At 53.5% G+C, this 17,228-nt stretch overlaps 1 protein-coding gene across 1 annotated transcript; it reads left to right on the top strand.

Annotated features, from left to right (window-relative positions):
- Positions 1-1,882: 1,882 nt before the first annotated feature.
- Positions 1,883-13,010, top strand: B4galnt4 (beta-1,4-N-acetyl-galactosaminyltransferase 4). The gene is made up of 20 exons (XM_052195945.1): positions 1,883-2,207; positions 4,636-4,739; positions 5,066-5,161; positions 5,243-5,338; positions 5,424-5,514; positions 5,590-5,690; positions 5,841-5,908; positions 6,114-6,192; positions 7,705-7,771; positions 7,887-8,021; positions 8,099-8,208; positions 8,294-8,394; positions 8,474-8,574; positions 8,647-9,535; positions 10,861-11,144; positions 11,237-11,390; positions 11,509-11,581; positions 11,675-11,828; positions 12,328-12,454; positions 12,661-13,010. Exons 1-20 carry the CDS (start codon positions 2,057-2,059, stop codon positions 12,782-12,784), a joined length of 3,105 nt encoding a protein of 1,034 aa, XP_052051905.1. The 5' UTR covers positions 1,883-2,056; the 3' UTR covers positions 12,785-13,010.
- The last annotated feature ends 4,218 nt before the right edge of the window (positions 13,011-17,228 follow it).

Here is a 17,228-nt window from a genome sequence, read left to right as displayed (position 1 = left end):
GAGGCCACCTACAGACGCAGGTGGTACACCAGACTTGCATACAGACAAAACATCCACAGAGATAAAATAATGATTTAAAATCTTTAAAGAAACAAATACAGGGCCTTTTTTTTTTAAGTGCATCCTTCCCTCAGTAGATCCTGTTGTCTTGTCAGCTTGGTTAGGCTGAAACATTTCCCTCTGTGGTTAGGGTGAGATGTGGTCACAGCCAGATGCGTTAGCAAGAGGAGCAGCTATCTTGCTGATCACAGCTTGCCTTGTTCTGCCTTACCCTGCTTGCTGGACTCCAGATGAAGAGAGGAGAGCCTCTGGCTTGGGTCCCCTAAAGGGTCCTGAACTCTGCCCTGCTAGCACACGTTTCTGCCCAGACACTTTGCTTGCGTTCCCAACATTTGCTTTCTTTAAAAATGCTATTTGTTTTCTGTCTCTGTCCAGTAAACCTAAGTTCCATAAAATCAGAGACCTTATCTCTTCTTTCCTACTGCACCCTCAAGTCTTCCTGCTGTAAAGGTGTCTCTCAGCTGGATGACAGATAAGATGCCATGTAAGGTGTGTGTGTGTGTGTGTGTGTGTGTGTGTGTGTGTGTGTGTGTGAGTAAAACAAAACACTGTTTGAGACAATGTTCAGGATATAAACAAGTGCAGGCAACAGGAACAAGTCAGTACAGGAAGCCAGCTGATGAGAACAGCAGCTGATGCTTGGAAGAAAGTTAAAAAAAAAAAAAAGATTGTAATGTAGCCAATTTGATTTTATGTCCCAAGGATACATAGTGATGGTGGGACAATGTTAAAAACAAAGGCAAGCCAGGTGTGGCGACACATGCCTTGAATCCCAGCATTCAGGAGGCAGATGCAAGCAGATGTCTAAGAGCTCAGGGCCAACTAAGGCTACATAGTGAGGCACTGTCTCAAAACAACACAAGCAAGCAAAACAAAACCAGCAAAGCAACCTTGCAAACAGCACAGTGGTGCATGTGGTATGGGATGGCTCCATTGACAGCTGAGCTGGAGGCCACCCCTTAGAACAGATCCCAGGAGGTGCTCAGTTATCTCCACTGGGGCACATCCACTCCAGGGTGCAAAGGTCTCTAAATGACTCCACCTCGTCCCAATGGTGTCTTTCTACTTAAGGCCATGGCATCACCGAGGAAGGGAGACTATTCAAATGTCCAGTCCACATTCCTAACCCAAGAGTTCTGCAGGATCACAGCAGCTTCTGCTACGCCAACTGAAATGCCCTGGTCAATAGGCTGGAACCTCAAGGAGAATAGGCTGGTGGTAAGGTAGAGGAGAGGTGGTAGTCGAGAGTTGGGATGCACCAGCTAGAACGCGAATGGAGTGTGCAATCTGGATAGAATCACCCTCCACCCACCTGTCCTTCCTCCCAGCTAAACGAGATCATCGCAGCCTGGTTCAAGTCCGACTGAGTGGTGGCCTGAGCTCTTCTGCGTGTTCATTATTCCCAGCGTTTTCCCAGACACGCAGCCTGATTCCCGCAGCACCCCTCGTCCCTGTCATGGCCTCCACAGTAACAACGACCTCTTACATCCCTCTCCCCGACGTCCCTGATGTCCCTCAGCACAGATTTGGTCCCCACAACCCCCGCATCCCCGGGCGCGCGACCGGCGAACACCAGGTGAATGCGCGCGTCGCGTGGATCTCTGGCACACCCTAACGCGCCACCCCGCCTCCGAGCATCACGGATTGGTTGTACGCGGGCTGGCCGCGGCCGATTGGCTCGGTCAACGCGACCGTCGGTCCCGTTTCACGGTGGGTAGCACCGCAGCGTGGATGCTGCTCGGTCCCGCGGCGTCCAGAGGAGCGTGAGCAGCCGGGAGGGGCGGGCGGGGGAGCGCCTCAAAGGAGCCGCTCCCGCCGCCCACCCCGACCGCGGCCCGAGCAGCCCGGGAGTCGTGGCCGAATCCCGTAGCCCCTGCAGCGGACAAAGGACCATGCGGTGCTGCAGGCGCTGAGCGCAGCAGGGTGGGCCGGGGGATGTGGGGCGGGGCAGGAGGGGCCGGGGGGCCGCAGCGACGCCCCTGACTGTGGCGCCGCGATGCCGTGGTTCCCGGTGAAGAAGGTCCGCAAGCAGATGAAGCTGCTGCTGCTGCTGCTGCTGCTCACCTGTGCCGCTTGGCTCACGTATGTGCACCGGAGCCTGGTGCGCCCGGGCCGCGCGCTACGCCAGCGGCTGGGCTACGGGCGAGGTACGCGATGGCGCGTGGCGAGAGGCCCCGGGTCTCCCAAGGCGCGGGGGGGTCTGATTGCACAGAGCCCCTGCTGTCCTGCTCCTCCCAACTCCGCTATATTGGGGGAGGGGTCGCGGCTCTGTTCGGCGGGACGCCCAGTGACGTCAGCAGTAACGCTAGGGACCCTCGGGGCTCATCCCTAACCTTTTGGACCCTGGAATCTGACTTAGATCCGGTGGTGATGGAGTTAACAGTGGGTCTTTGGGGGAGCCGGTGCCCTCGGCCAAGAGGCCTGTCAGGCCATTGCCTACTTAGCAGGGCCTCAGTTTCCTCATCTGCCGGAAGGTGGGGAGGTAAGGGTGGTGTTGAGGGATCCAGCTGCTTAGAGGGGCCAGAACAGCTGGAAACCCTGGGTACACCTGTGACTGTGGACTGAGATGTCTGGGTGCTAGGGACCGACGCTAACTTGAGTAAATGTTGTTGTAGTTTGTGCACGTAAGAGTGGGAAGAGGATGTACAAAGCAACTTAGGCCTCCCAAGCCCTGTGGGCAAGAATCCGGGGAGAACCTCTGGAGACGGTGGCCACTGGATCCACACTTTGGGGGTGAAACTCCAGAGCAGGGTGAACATCAATACAGCTAGGTAGAAAAAGACCAGGGAATGACCCTGGAGAAGCCTAGCCAAGCCACACAGGGCTCATCTCTGTGGAGGAGGCTGGTAAGCTGAGGACTAAGTGGGAGAGGAGCAAGCGTCTCTCCTCTTAAAGTCTCAGAGCAGGGACACTGGCTCACAACATCCTGGGCCACTCCACCTGATAGATCCAGAACTCCCTTTTCAGCCCTGCTCCTGCCTCCTGCCTGCAGAGGCCCTCTGTTTCCAAACATCATCCACCAGATCCTGGGCCAAGGATCTGAGACAGATCCCAGCCCCCCAAGAGAGTCCATGGGTCATCCCAATCCATGTACCTTATCAGCTGTGACATCTTCAAGATATCCTGCCACAACTCTATCCCTAAGAGATCAGTCTGGACCCAGAGCTGACCCAGCACCCAATAAAGCCAGCCCCCATCAGCTGCCCTTGTGGGTTCAACTGACTTCCTGAGCAACTTTGTTTCTGTCTGAGACCAGCCAGGAAGGAGTGAAGACAGGGAGCCCTGCTGTTAAAGGTTGCTCATGAGGGCAGCTGGCTCTGACTCCTAGGTGGGTAGGATCTAGTTTGGATCCTGGAAGATCAGCCCTGCCCAGTGGCACTGCTAGAAGCAGCCTGGGTGGCACAGATGGGGGCTAGCCACACCCTCTCTTCTCTGGGCTGAAGCTCCATCTCCTGTGTGGCCACCTGGGGCCCACCAGGCACTATGAGAAGTTGAGCAGCTGCATGTGCCTAAGGCTTTCCTGACAGTGTCATCAGTCTTCTGAGCAGGCAACATTCAGTGGGTGTCCAGCAGCCTGTACTACGGATACCTCCAAGTAAGGGTGGGGCAGAAGTCTCTGCACCTTCTGTGCTGAGGCTTAGCCTCTGCAGGGCAGTGGTGGTGGCCTGAGCTGAGACGCCACTACAGAAAGTCCCCCCCATACTCAAAATGCCTGGACTTAGCTTGATGGGCTGTGGGTATCCGGGCCAGGCTCCGGGAATTTGACCGGGAATCTTGCTTGCTTACTTCCTGTCTTTTCAAGAAAGGATCTAGAATGTGGAGCACTGCCAGAACTTCAAGGGAAGAGACCACACAGGCAACCCCTCACCTAGAGACAGTTCGGACTCATCTAGTATCAGCTGTGCCTCTCCACTAGCCTAGCTTCTGAGATCTGCACGGAGGGACGGTTGTGCATGCAAGGTGTGGCTTTGAAACAGGAAGGATTTCTGGCCCTAGTGTCTCTTGTTGAAAGCGCCAAGAGGGACAGGGCTGGGATAAAAATGAAACCTCCTGCCTTTGGAGACTCAAGTCCAGAAGAGTGGACACCCAGGGATGCAGTGGTCATGCAACTTAGGAAAAAAGTCCAAGAAGTGGGACAAAACAAGGTACAAGAGTAGTCTACCCCAAACTGGAGGAGCTATGGTGGACATGTCTTCACATAGATCTGGAGAGAGAAGGCAAACACACTAGCACATGGGAAAGGCATCAAGGGTGCTAGGCCATCTGGAATTCTTCCCAAGGCAAAGCCATTCTGAGAGGATCACCAGATGGGTGTGAGTGTGTACATTTTCACACTAGCCTGAGTATGTATATATAGCCCGGCTCTACACTTTCATTGGGGACTGGAGAAAGCTGGTAAAAGGCTCTTACTTTGTATTGCCCACCCAAGGGAGGGTCTAGAAGGCCCCCAAGTGATGGAGCAGAAGTGCAGAGTCTTCAGCAATCCTTCCTGCCCCGCCCCTCCAGCTGACCCCAACAACAAAGATACTGGCCTTAGAAAGTCTGAGCTCTAACACGGTTCACGTGCATCTGCAGATGGTGAGAAGCTGACAGGTGTGACCGACGGCCGGGGTGTCCGAGTGGCATCATCCACACAGAGGGCAGAGGATTCCAGTGAAAGTCATGAAGAGGAGCAGGCGGTAAGGAGTGACCACGAAAAACACAAGGAGCCACTCTCTCGGGTGGGTGGATATGGCCATGGGCTGCACGTGAGCGTCGCAGCATCCCAGCCTGGATACTGTGTCTGGATAGTCGCTGAGCGGCATGCATCTGTTGTGGATCAGTGGCCACATAACTGTCTGGGAAGATGTGCCGAGGGTATCTGTGTGGAGAGTACTTTGGTGATGTGACTGGATGTGCAAAAGGGAAACCATGAAGTTCTGCTTTGTCGCGTGTTCCTAGATGGACTGTGCAGCTGTGACACTTCCTGCCTTTAGAACTCTGACTTGACTACTCTTTCCTGCAGCCCGAGGGGCGGGGCCCAAACATGCTGTTTCCTGGAGGAGCTAGGAAGCCACCCCCACTGAACCTCACCCACCAGACACCCCCATGGCGGGAAGAGGTAAGCTCTGTTGGGTTGGTCTGGGCAGGGAGGAGGGGTAGATCAGACCGTATGACAGCTGACATCCCTTCTGACCCCTAGTTCAAAGGACAGGTGAACCTGCACGTGTTTGAGGACTGGTGTGGGGGTGCGGTGGGCCACTTGAGACGGAACCTGCACTTCCCACTCTTTCCTCACGTGAGTACCTCAAGAACGTACGGGTTGGCAAGGTGGGCAAGGCATGCCGTGAGCTGTGGGTCAGCGGTTGTTGCACTGCCGGCAGACTCGGACCACCGTGACAAAGTTAGCTGTGTCCCCTAAATGGAAGAACTACGGACTCCGGATTTTTGGCTTCATCCACCCAGCCAGAGATGGTGAGTAGGTTGGGTGTGGCAGGGGCAGAATGTCTTGAACAGTTCAGCTTCCTGAGGCTCTGTCCTGTGGACTAGGAGACATCCAGTTCTCTGTGGCTTCGGATGACAACTCTGAGTTCTGGCTGAGCTTGGATGAGAGCCCAGCAGCCGCTCAGCTTGTAGCCTTTGTGGGCAAGGTAGGTTCTGACCTCCCGCCCCAGCTCCTCTATCCACACCACGTCTGTCTTCACTGGACCTCCTACAGCCTCTTGGAAACACAGACAGTGTGTCAGATGCCCACAAGGAGAATGTGCTCACTTCCTTGTCCTCCCTGTGTCACCCCCCAGACTGGCTCTGAGTGGACCGCGCCTGGAGAATTCACCAAGTTCAGCTCTCAGGTGTCTAAGCCACGTCGGTGAGTAACTTGAGAGTGCATGCATTCACACGTGTATGCACATCTGTGTTGGCACATGAGAGGGAGGCTGGGTATCATCCTTGCCCAGGTTACACAAGCACTGTCTTGCTGAGGGACCATCCCAGAGGGATGTGAGATTCTGTCCTGACCCTCTGGCCTCTTAATCTGTTTGGTGGGAGACAACCCCAACTCCTTATGTCCACAGGCTCATGGCCTCCCGGAGATACTACTTTGAACTGCTTCACAAGCAAGATGACAAGGGTTCAGACCATGTGGAAGTGGGTGTGAGTGTGGCCTGCCCTCTGAAGGAGCTCCAAAGACCACAGCTCCCCACCCCCATCCACTTCCTTTACCATTGGACAGTCACTGCAGGGTGGTCCCCAACCCGAAGGGATTTCCAGTCTAGGAGATAAGGCAGATATTCGGGACATGGACCAGGATCAGGAAGGAATGTTATATCTGCTGGATGCTCAGAGGGCCTGCACTGAAGAATGGCCTTCACCAGGAGACATTGGGAAGTGCAGACGTGTACGGCAGGAGGTGTAGCCTCTAAATTCTGTACCTGGAGGACCAACCTCTATTTTCTAGCATCTTCTGAGACTCCAAGAAGTCTGGTAGCCAAATCAGGCCAGGCCTGCGATGCTGTGATGAACTGCCCAGACTGTCGTGGGGGAAGTGAGGTAGTTGAGATTTTGCATGACAGGAATCCCTCTGGCCTGTGTGGAGCAATGGGAAGCCGAGAGGGTGAGCCTTGGGAAGTGTACTATCTTTTTGTTGCCATGATTATCTCTATAACAAAATACTTGACAAGAAGCAATTGAAGGAAGGGTTTATTTCAGCTCACAGTTTGAGGGTACAGTCTGTGATGGAGGGAAATCCTGGCAGCAGCAGTGTGAGGTCCCCGGTCACATTGCCTCTGCATCCAGGAACTGAGAGACACGACCCCTAGTGCTCGGCACATTCTCTCCCTTTTATTCAGTTTTGGACATCCATCCATGGGATGGTGCTCCCCACATTTTAGGGTAGGTTTCCCCCCTTAACCCCCCCCCAGTTAACCTCATCTAGGTCCTCCCTCACAGACATGCCTGGAAGTTTGTCTCCAGTGATTCTATTGAAAATCAGTGTCAGCCACCACAGAGAAGAAAGACAAGGAGCTGGGAGCTAGGGAGGAAGGTTTGAGAGCAAGACAGGGCCTGGGGGATGAGGTACAGTGACCACAGTACCATTGGGGGGTCTCGGCCTCAGCACCTCAGTACTGAGTCATCCCAACTCAGTAGAGTGCAGACTCGGTGTTTGGATGGTCCGAGGGAAGAGAGCAGAGGTACTGATGCGAAGGTCCCAATGAGCCCAGTCAGCCCCACAGGAGCACAGGCTGAATAGGGGTGGGAGGAACACATCTGCAGGGAGCATCTGTGGAGCTGGGGCATGGGGAGGGCCATCTGGTGGCAGATACTACGTCAGGGACTGAGGGAAAATCCAGCGGTGATCTCAGGAAGGCAACATGCAAATCCAGAGAAAAAGTGGAGTCAGAAATTCTAATCAGCAACTTTTGGAGGGAGGGAGATAGGGAGGGAGGAAGAGAGGAAGGGAGGGAAGGAGAGAGGGATCTGCCCCTTGAACTCCTCGACCTTCTGGGCCTTCTGCCAGGTGCCTCTTCCTTAGCTCCTCCCCCTCTCCCCACCAAGTGTCTTGCATCCTTTGAGCATTTTCACTGGGTAGAGTCCCTCACCCATGAGCTAAGGGAAGGGAAAGCCACCTACTAGGACCCAACCTCTTTCCTGTCCCCACACTCCCAGTGGCGAGCTTTCCTGCCTGGTCTGAAGTTCGAGATCATCGGTTCTGCTCACATTTCCCTGTACACAGGTGCGAGCTGGGTATCTCCTCAGGGGGAGTGGCTGGGTTCTGAGGGGACAGTTCTGGGTTCAGCACGGGCATGGTAAAAGGGAGGCCAAAGTTCCAGATTGCCTCCCACTCCTAGATGAGTCATCTCTGAAGATGGACCATGTGGCCCATGTGCCCCAGTCTCCAGCCAGCCATGTAGGAGGATTCCCTCCACAGGAGGAACCCAGTGCCGACATGCTGCAGCCGGACCCCAGGGACACCTTCTTCCTCAGTGAGAGGAGGCTCCGGAGGAGGGGGAGGATGGAGTGGGGTGAGGGCCGAGCCACCAAGTGACGGCCCTTTCCACAGCTCCTCGGATGGAACCTTTGATCCTGGAGAATATACTGGAGCCCTGTGCCTATGCGCCCACCTATGTCCTCAAGGATTTCCCCATAGCCAGATACCAAGGACTACAGTTTGTAAGTGCCCCGTGAGGGAGCCGTTTTAAAGCTACCCTTACCCCAGGCCCTACCCCTACCCCTAAGCTGTCGGCCCTGCTCACAGGTTTACCTGTCCTTCATCTACCCCAATGACCATACCCGTCTCACTCACATGGAGACAGACAACAAGTGCTTCTACCGTGAGTCCCCACTATACCTGGAAAGGTAGGTGAGGGCGTGGCCTGTCAGAAGTGAGGATGAGGAGCCTCGACGAGGAAGGTCTGTGACACACTTTCTCCCTCAGGTTTGGGTTCTATAAATACATGAAAATGGACAAGGAGGAAGGAGAGGAAGATGAGGAGGAGGAAGTTCAGCGTCGAGCCTTCCTCTTCCTCAACCCAGATGGTGAGTGTCTGGCTCCTGCTACCCTCCCAGCCCAAATGCCAGGTACTTGTGCTTACCGGACGCTCTCTACAGACTTCCTGGATGACGAGGATGAGCAGGAACTGTTAGATAGCCTGGAGCCCAGCGATGCTTCCGTACAGCAGAGCCACAGGACCCCCACCCCAGCAGCCACCACTGGAACTACAGCCAGCCCTACCCCACCTACAACGAGTCCTCTGGATGAGCAGACCCTCAGACACTCCCGGGCACTGAATTGGGCCCCACGCCCCTTACCTCTCTTCTTGGGGCGAGCTCCACCTCCCCGAACTGTGGAGAAGTCGCCTTCCAAGGTGTATGTGACCAGGGTACGACCTGGACAGCGGGCTTCCCCAAGGGCATTGAGAGACTCACCTTGGCCACCCTTCCCCGGTGTCTTCCTGCGCCCCAAGCCTCTGCCCAGAGTACAGCTACGGGTGCCCCCACATCCACCTCGGACCCAGGGCTATAGGACCAGTGGCCCCAAGGCCACAGAACTAAAGCCCCCAGTCAGGGCACAGACCAGCCAGGGAGGCCGGGAGGGCCAGTTGCATGGGCAGGGACTCATGGCGCCCACCGTGGACTTGAATTCCTCAGTGGAAACCCAGCCTGTGACCTCCTTCCTGAGTTTGTCTCAGGTCTCCAGGCCACAGCTGCCTGGAGAGGGTGAAGAAGGGGAGGAGGATGGGGCCCCTGGTGACGAGGCCACATCTGAAGACAGTGAGGAAGAGGAGGAGCGGGCTGCCGGGCGGCCACCGGGCCGCTGGCGTGAGGACGCTATTGACTGGCAGCGCACGTTCAGCGTGGGCGCCATGGACTTCGAGCTGCTGCGCTCTGACTGGAACGACCTACGCTGTAACGTATCCGGGAACCTGCAGCTTCCTGAGGCCGAAGCAGTGGACGTGGTGGCTCAGTACATGGAGCGGCTGAATGCGCGGCATGGCGGGTATGGAGCAGGAGGCTGCCGGAAGAGAAGGCATGCTGGTGTCCGCAGGGATCTCAGAACGTCCCTGGCGCTCACGAGCTCTCTGATCCCCTTCACCCCCTCTGTAACTCGTGTCTTACTTATCCAGGTTGAAGGACTCTCTGGAGCCCCACTCAAGACTGACTTCATCTCTTCCCTCTGCCAAGTCCCATATCTGTCACTTTAGACCTAGACCCAAGGATGAACCCAAACCATAGGGAACAGAAGTCAGGCTTAGCCAGATTGTGGGCAGACAGCCTTTTCAGGGACCAGAGACACTAGAGTTGTCAAGCCCAGGAACCCTAGACCTCTCCTTGTGGAGCACTGCAGGGTCCTAACTAGGGGACTGTGTCTAGCTCAAGGGAACCTCAGTCTCCTAGGTCTCAGTCTTCAAACTTGTTTCTACCCCATTTTGAGGGAGATTAGGGCCATGGTTTATCTTTGAGGGAGTTCTTATGAGAGGCTGTTCTGTACATTGTCAGACTTCAGGAAAGGGAGAACCTTCTGTGAAACTTGAACTCAGGAACGGCGGGACAGGTGTCTGCTGGCAGCCAGTGTTGAGAGCCAAGCTCACCACAAAGTTTTAAACAGGACAGGGGTTGTACACAGATGTGCTGCAGTCCCAGAGGGTGAGAGCGTGACAGTCCTCAAAAGGGGCTATGAGACCCTTCCCACCGCTGGTGACGTTGGACAGACCTAGGTGGCTCAGAGGGCAGGTTTCCTGAGAGCAGCTTATGGGGCGGTCTCTCTCGTGGTCTCTTTATAGAACTGTCCACCGTGAGTGGTCATAGGCACAGCTGGGGGCTCTGGTGTGGGTGACGCCAGGGAGTAACCCAAAGTGTTTGGTTGGGAGTAGAAGGCTCCTGCTTTGGGTGGGGTTGAACCACAGGACTCCCATCTGAGGTCATGCCAATGGTCTCCTATAGGGGAGTACTGTCACCAGAGAGTAGGAAGTAAAATGAATAGCCTAAGGCCTGAGGCAAAATGAGGGGCCTGCTGGGGGTATGAGGGGGACACATGGGAGAACTAACAGCTTCCTGGTGGTTCGTTGGGAGGCTAGCCATAGGAGAGAACTGAGACATCACCTCAGGACAAAGAAAAACAGGCAAAGGAAGACATCTGGGAGGACTCGACAATCCGGGGCTTGCATCGCCCCCTAGTGTACCCTTTCCTACTTCCTGCTGGGCTGGGGAAGTGAGACTGGGAAGGTCAACCGGTGTTTGGGAGCGATAGTGGGGAGTAGAGTACAGTCGCGTGGAGGCGTTGAGCGGTGCTACAACCCTCGGTTAATCAGACCTGCCTTGCAGGCGCTTCTCGCTTCTACGCATCGTGAACGTGGAGAAGCGCCGCGATTCGGCGCGCGGAAGCCGCTTTCTTCTGGAACTGGAATTGCAAGAGCGCGGAGGCCGCCGCCAGCGCCTATCCGAATACGTCTTCCTGCGATTGCCCGGAGCCCGCGTTGGGGATGAAGATGGAGAAAGTCCCGAGCCCCCTCCTGCCGCCTCAATTCACCCTGACAGTCGCCCAGAGCTCTGCCGGCCTTTGCATCTGGCCTGGCGTCAGGATGTCATGGTTCATTTCATTGTACCAGGTATGTGCACCTCTAGGAGGCGTTTGGGGTGGGACGGGAGGTGGGAACCCCTCGGTCCAGTCACACTGCTTCAGTGGTACCCCCTCTTCCAGTGAAGAATCAGGCGCGCTGGGTGGTGCAGTTCCTGGCAGACATGACCGCGCTGCATGCGCGTACCGGGGACTCCTACTTCAACATCATCTTAGTGGACTTTGAAAGCGAGGACATGGATGTGGAGCGAGCCCTGCGTGCGGCCCAGCTACCTCGGTAACAATGTGTGCCACCACTACTTAGGAAAGCCAAGGATCTTTCCTCTTACGGGAGGTGAGTTGTCCCAACACCGTCCACCTCCCTTCATGATTGCTGTGTGCCTTCATTTCTCTAGGTACCAGTACTTGAGACGAACTGGAAACTTCGAGCGCTCTGCAGGCCTGCAAGCTGGAGTGGATGCAGTGGAGGTCTGTGGGCCAGTCAAGGGCTTAGGGGAAAGAAATGAGGGTGCTGAGCTCACCTTGGGGAGGTGAGCAGGGCTCAGACCTCCCAACCTACAGGACCCCAGCAGCATCGTCTTCCTCTGTGACCTGCACATCCACTTCCCACCTAATATCCTGGACAGCATCCGCAAGCACTGTGTGGAGGGCAAGCTGGCCTTCGCCCCTGTGGTCATGCGTCTGGGCTGTGGGAGCTCACCGTGGGACCCACACGGTAAGGACCTGAGTGTACCCCAGGAACAGCCACCAGGGCAAACCCCAAGTCTAACCTCCTGAGCAACCCTATTCATACACAGGTCGTGCGGAGTTCATGAGACCCCTTTCCTCTATGAGCCTATGAGTTCATTAGTTATTAACAAATACCAGACACCCCCTCCCACCCAGAGTAAGAAGGCTTCTTGGAGCTGGGCGGTGGTGGCGCACACCTTTAATCCCAGCTCTGGGGGAGGCAGAGGCAGGCAAATTTCTGAGTTCGAGGCCAGCCTGGTCTACAGAGTGAGTTCCAGGACAGTCAGGGCTATACAGACAAGCCCTGTCTCAAAAAAACAAAACAAACAAAAAAAGCAAAAACAAAAAAAACAAAAAAAAAAAAAAAAAAGAAAAGAAAAGAAAAGAAAAAGAAGGCTTCTTGGAATTCCTCCCAGGGTCCTCTAGCCTCCCTGGCGAGAACATGCTGAGGACCGCTCCCTAATGGTTATCCTCCCCACCTCAAGGTTACTGGGAAGTGAATGGATTTGGCCTCTTTGGGATCTACAAATCAGACTTTGACCGAGTAGGAGGCATGAACACTGAGGAGTTCCGTGACCAGTGGGGAGGCGAGGACTGGGAACTTCTGGACAGGTGACTGCCCTGCCCGCCCTCTCAGAGACACCTCACCGTTCTCCATTGTGAGGATGGAATGACAGAGCCCCGCCTGTCAGGATCTTAGAGACCCACAAAATTCCTTCCACCTACCCTACTCCCAAGAACCCTTCCCACCCCCAGGCCCCGGCAGGCGCCAGGGCAGCCCTGAGCCAGGGTCCTGACGTCCCACCCACTCCTCCCAGGGTCCTGCAGGCAGGGCTGGAGGTGGAGAGGCTTCGACTGCGACACTTCTACCACCACTATCACTCGAAGCGAGGCATGTGGGCCACACGCAGCCGCAAAGGCGCCCGCACACAGCGATCCTGAAGACCTGGCCGCCCTCTGGGCCACTGGGTCTTGGTGCAGCAGGTCGAAGCTGCGTCCTGAGCTTGATTCAGGCTCTGCCACCACCTGTGCTGGCCCCTGAAAGCCTCCTCTGTGACTCCAGAGAGGCAGCGCTCCTGGCACGGCAGCACCTTGGTCCCCACACTCCCTGATGATTTCTGTGAAATTTTCCGTAGCAATGACATTGTTTTCAGAATTTACAAGAGTTCTGTCTGTTCTGTTTTTTATTCAGAATGAAATGAAATATTTTTTTTAGTTCTGACTTGTTTTCTGTGACTGTTCTCTTGCGAGGCAGAGCTCTGGTTACCAAGGTGGCTGTGGGCAGTGCGGCAGTGTAGGCTCTCCTCCCACGCCCACTTCCGCCTGTAGTGTCTGTTTCCACCTGGTTTCTGTGGAGTCTGGCTACTCGGAAAAGACATTGCATGAGAACTTCCCACACAGGAAATGCTGCTGAGCCAGCATATGTGGTGACACCAAGTCCCCAGAATGACCTTGATCTGTCACCCCACACAGCCAGAGCAGACACACCGAAGCCCCCAGTTACCCACATCACCTTCTCTATATATAGTTCATATGAAGTGCTGCAACTTACAGATGCTTTGCGAGAAAAGCATTGGATTTAAAAATACATCGTCTAGGTGCTGGAGCGATGGCTCAGTAGTTAAGAGCACTTGTTCTTCCAAGGGAGCTGGGTTCCGTTTCCACGACCCACAGGGTGGCTCACAATTATCCCCAACTCCAGGGGATCCAACACCCTCTTCTGACATCTCAGGTTACCAGGTACACAAACATATGTGTAGACAAAACACACACATAAAATATGCAGCAGCAGATTTTAAAAGCAGCAGCAGGAAGAAGAAGAGGAGAAGACATTTTACAAGTTAGACATAGTAGATGGAATATACCTTTAATCCCAGAAGCTGGGAGAGAGACTGTCATATCTTTGTGCCCTGGGTACATAATGAGACCCTACCTCAACAAATAAAAAAGAAGGCAGCCCGCTACCAGGGCTGTCAAGATGAATCTGCTGCCGGCTCTGAGGACTCACATAGTAGAGCTAATTCCTACAAAGTAGTCCTCTGACATCCATAGGCTTCCCACAGGCACATAAAGACATAAAATGTTTTTTTTTAAGTATGACAAGTTAAAGAAATTAATAATAATAATAAATAGTAGGCCGGGCAGTGGTGGCACAAGCCTTTAATCCCAGCACTTGGGAGGCAGAGGCAGGTGGATTTCTGAGTGTGAGGCCAGCCTGATCTACAGAGTGAGTTCCAGGAAAGCCAGAGCTACACAGAGAAACCCTGTCTTGAAAAAACAAAAATAAAAAACAAAAAAACAAAACAAAAACAACAATAATAATAAATAGTAAATGATGTGGGCTGGAGAGCTGTCTCAGGAGTTGACATTTGATGCTCTTGCAGAGGATAAAATTCAGTTCCCAGCACCCACATGGTGGTGGCTCACAACCATCCATGACTCCAGTTCTAGTACTGGAGAAAAGATCTAGTACTCTCTTCTGATCTCCACATGTACCAGGAATGCACATGCATGTGATACAGTACATATTCATGCATACATGTAGGCCAGACACTCGTGAACACATCCACTCAACCTGTGAACTGGAGAGACAGTTAGCAGGCACTGCTGCTCTTCCAGAGAACCTATCAGGTTCCTGGCATCCGTTTCAGGCAGTTCATAATTTCCTGTAACTTTCAGATCCAGGGGAGCCAAAGTTCTCTTCTGGCCCCTGTGAATGCTCACACACAGATGGCATACACATACATACGTAAAAAATAAAATCCTTGGCGCAGGAGAGATGGCTCAGCAGTTAAGAACACCGGCTGCTCTTCCAGAAGTCCTAAGTTCGATTCCCAGCAACCACATGGTGGCTCACAACCATCTGTAATGTGCTCCCATGCTCTCTTCTGGGGTGTCTGAAATGTCAAATACATTAAATAAATAAAAATTAAAATTATTAAGATCCTTTTAAATTAAAAAGAAAGCTAGCGTCATGATATACCCATGTAAGAGCCACCACTCAGAAGGCTAAGCAGGAGGGTCCCAAGATTATGCATCAAAGAGGTGAAGAACACAGGACACCAAGACAGAAACATTCTTAGAAGATAAGGAAATGGGGAAAGGAACATAAATAAAAGGAAGGTGAGGCAGATGCATCTCAGAAGCCCATGCCACAGTCAGGCTGGGTTGTGCCTGCATGTGTGTGTGACCTGGAACTGGAGTTACAGACAGCTGTGAGCTGCCATATGGGTGCTGGGAATTGAACCTGGGTCCTCTGGAAGAGCAGCCAGTGCTCTTAACCGCCAAGCCATCCCTCCAGCCCTAGCAGCCAGTCTATGTTCACAAGCCAGAATCTCTTTCTGTCTCTCTGTCTCTGTTCTCTCTGTCTCTGTCTCTTCATAGCCTTGGCTGTTCCTGTTCTCACTATGTAGACAAAGCTGCCCTTGAATTCACAGAGAACCTCCTGCCTCTACCTCCCAGTTCTGGAGTCAAAGGTGTGTGCCACCTCACCCTGATATGTTAAGGAGGTCTCAGTGAGCACCAGCCAGAGGACCAGACCTAGCCCAGCACTGGGGCAGCAAACAAGAGTCACACTAGTGTAAAGTCTGACCTCAGTGTTAGTTGATGGCGGGTGCTTATGATAAGTAAGGCCAAAAAAAGAAATTAGTACTTCTGAGTAGTACTGCATTTGTAATTTGTAGCGGGCAGAGTGAGCAAGCCTGCAGAGGCCTTCCTTGACCTCTGGGGGGCAAAGAGAACAAGCAGGTGTTTGAAGGAAATTTAGAAAATTGATGATGAGAACATTAAAAACAGAAATTCTTGACAGCAGGCTGGTGAAATGGCTCAGTGGTTAGGGTCACTGACTGCTCTTCCAGAGATCCTGAATTCAAATGCCAGCAACCACATGGTGGCTCACAACCATCTGTAATGAGATCCAACGCCCTCTTCTGGTGTGTCTGAAGACAACTGCAGTGTACTTACATATAATAATAAATAAATCTTAAAGAAAGAAAGAAAGAAAGAAAGAAAGAAAGAAAGAAAGAAAGAAAGAAAAGACAGTAGCTGACAAAGCAGGAATAGAGAAGCCAAAGGGGGAAAATAAAGGAACCAGGCCAGGCACCTTTAGTCCCAGAACTCGAGAGGCAGAGGCAGGCCAAGCTCTATGAGTTCAAGGGCAGCCTGGTCTACAGAGCAAGTGCCAGGACAGCCAGGGCTACATAGTGACTTCCAGGACAGCCAGGGCATGTGAAGAGATACTATCTCAGAGAGTAAGAACAAATGAGAGCTTCAATGCGCACTTGGGCTAGCCAAGGGCTCCATGGAGACAGTACCATCAAGAGGAGACTCACAGGACCAAAGAACAGACTGGCACCCCACCACTAAGAGAGACACACAGTCCCTTGGAGGAAGTGTCCAGGCAGTGGCCCAGACCTAGGGATGACATCAACAAATCTACCAAGGCCTGCATTCTGCCAGCGAGCAACACCCCCCCCCCATGACCTCCTGCCCTGCCACTATGCAATGTTAGAAATGTCTCCAGATGCTGCATGTGATGGAACATGTCTTTATTCCCAATACCCTGGAAGCAGAAGCAGGCAGAAGATTCTGTGAAGTCAAAGCCAGCCAAGTCTACATAGAGAGGGCTAGGTCAGAGCTACACAGAGAAACCCTGGCTGAGAAAGAGAGTCAGAGAGACAGAAAGAGATTCTGGTTTGCTTTTCATTGGTATAATTTATAGAAACTCATTTAGCCTTATGGAGCCTCGGTTTCACCATCTATAAATGGAGGTAGTCATAGCTCCGCCCTCCTGGAGTCCCTATGAGGATTAAGGGCAGAGTATGAACAAAGCACTCATCAACCGGTCTGGTACATCATCCTTCTGGGGTCAGCATTAGGCACACTCTAGGGATAACTCACTGCCTTGGGGCAATGCTTCCCATCATCACACCTGCTGCAGGCTTCCACCCATGTCTTTTCCCTCCTAATTCCTTCTCTACAAAGGCTTACATGCACACACGCACGCGCGTGCGCGCACACACACACACACACACACACACACACACATGTATGTACTTGCATAGGAGCACAAGTTGCTCTTTGGTGCTTAGTTCTGCTTTGGTGTCTCTGCCACAAACTGGCCGCTACCCCACATTGCTCTCCTTGCCGCAGAGACGGGAGGGCATGCTCATGGGGAAGTCCTGGGTGTCACACCACAGAATCCTCCTTCAGAAGTTCCTGGTACACAGGATAGGGTGACCTCGACCAGTGAATGGATGGATGTGGTTGGACTGATGGGCAGGTGGACATGTTCCCTGACCTGGACTGGCACTCCTCAGCTACTGTCCATGAGCTTGGTATAAGGCTGAGATCAGAGCTTGTGAAGCCAGGACACTCATGAGCCAGG

This window comes from Apodemus sylvaticus, chromosome 1, assembly GCF_947179515.1.
Source record: "Apodemus sylvaticus chromosome 1, mApoSyl1.1, whole genome shotgun sequence".
Taxonomy (NCBI): Eukaryota; Metazoa; Chordata; class Mammalia; order Rodentia; family Muridae; genus Apodemus; species Apodemus sylvaticus.
This window is presented reverse-complemented; position numbering and strand designations above follow the sequence as displayed.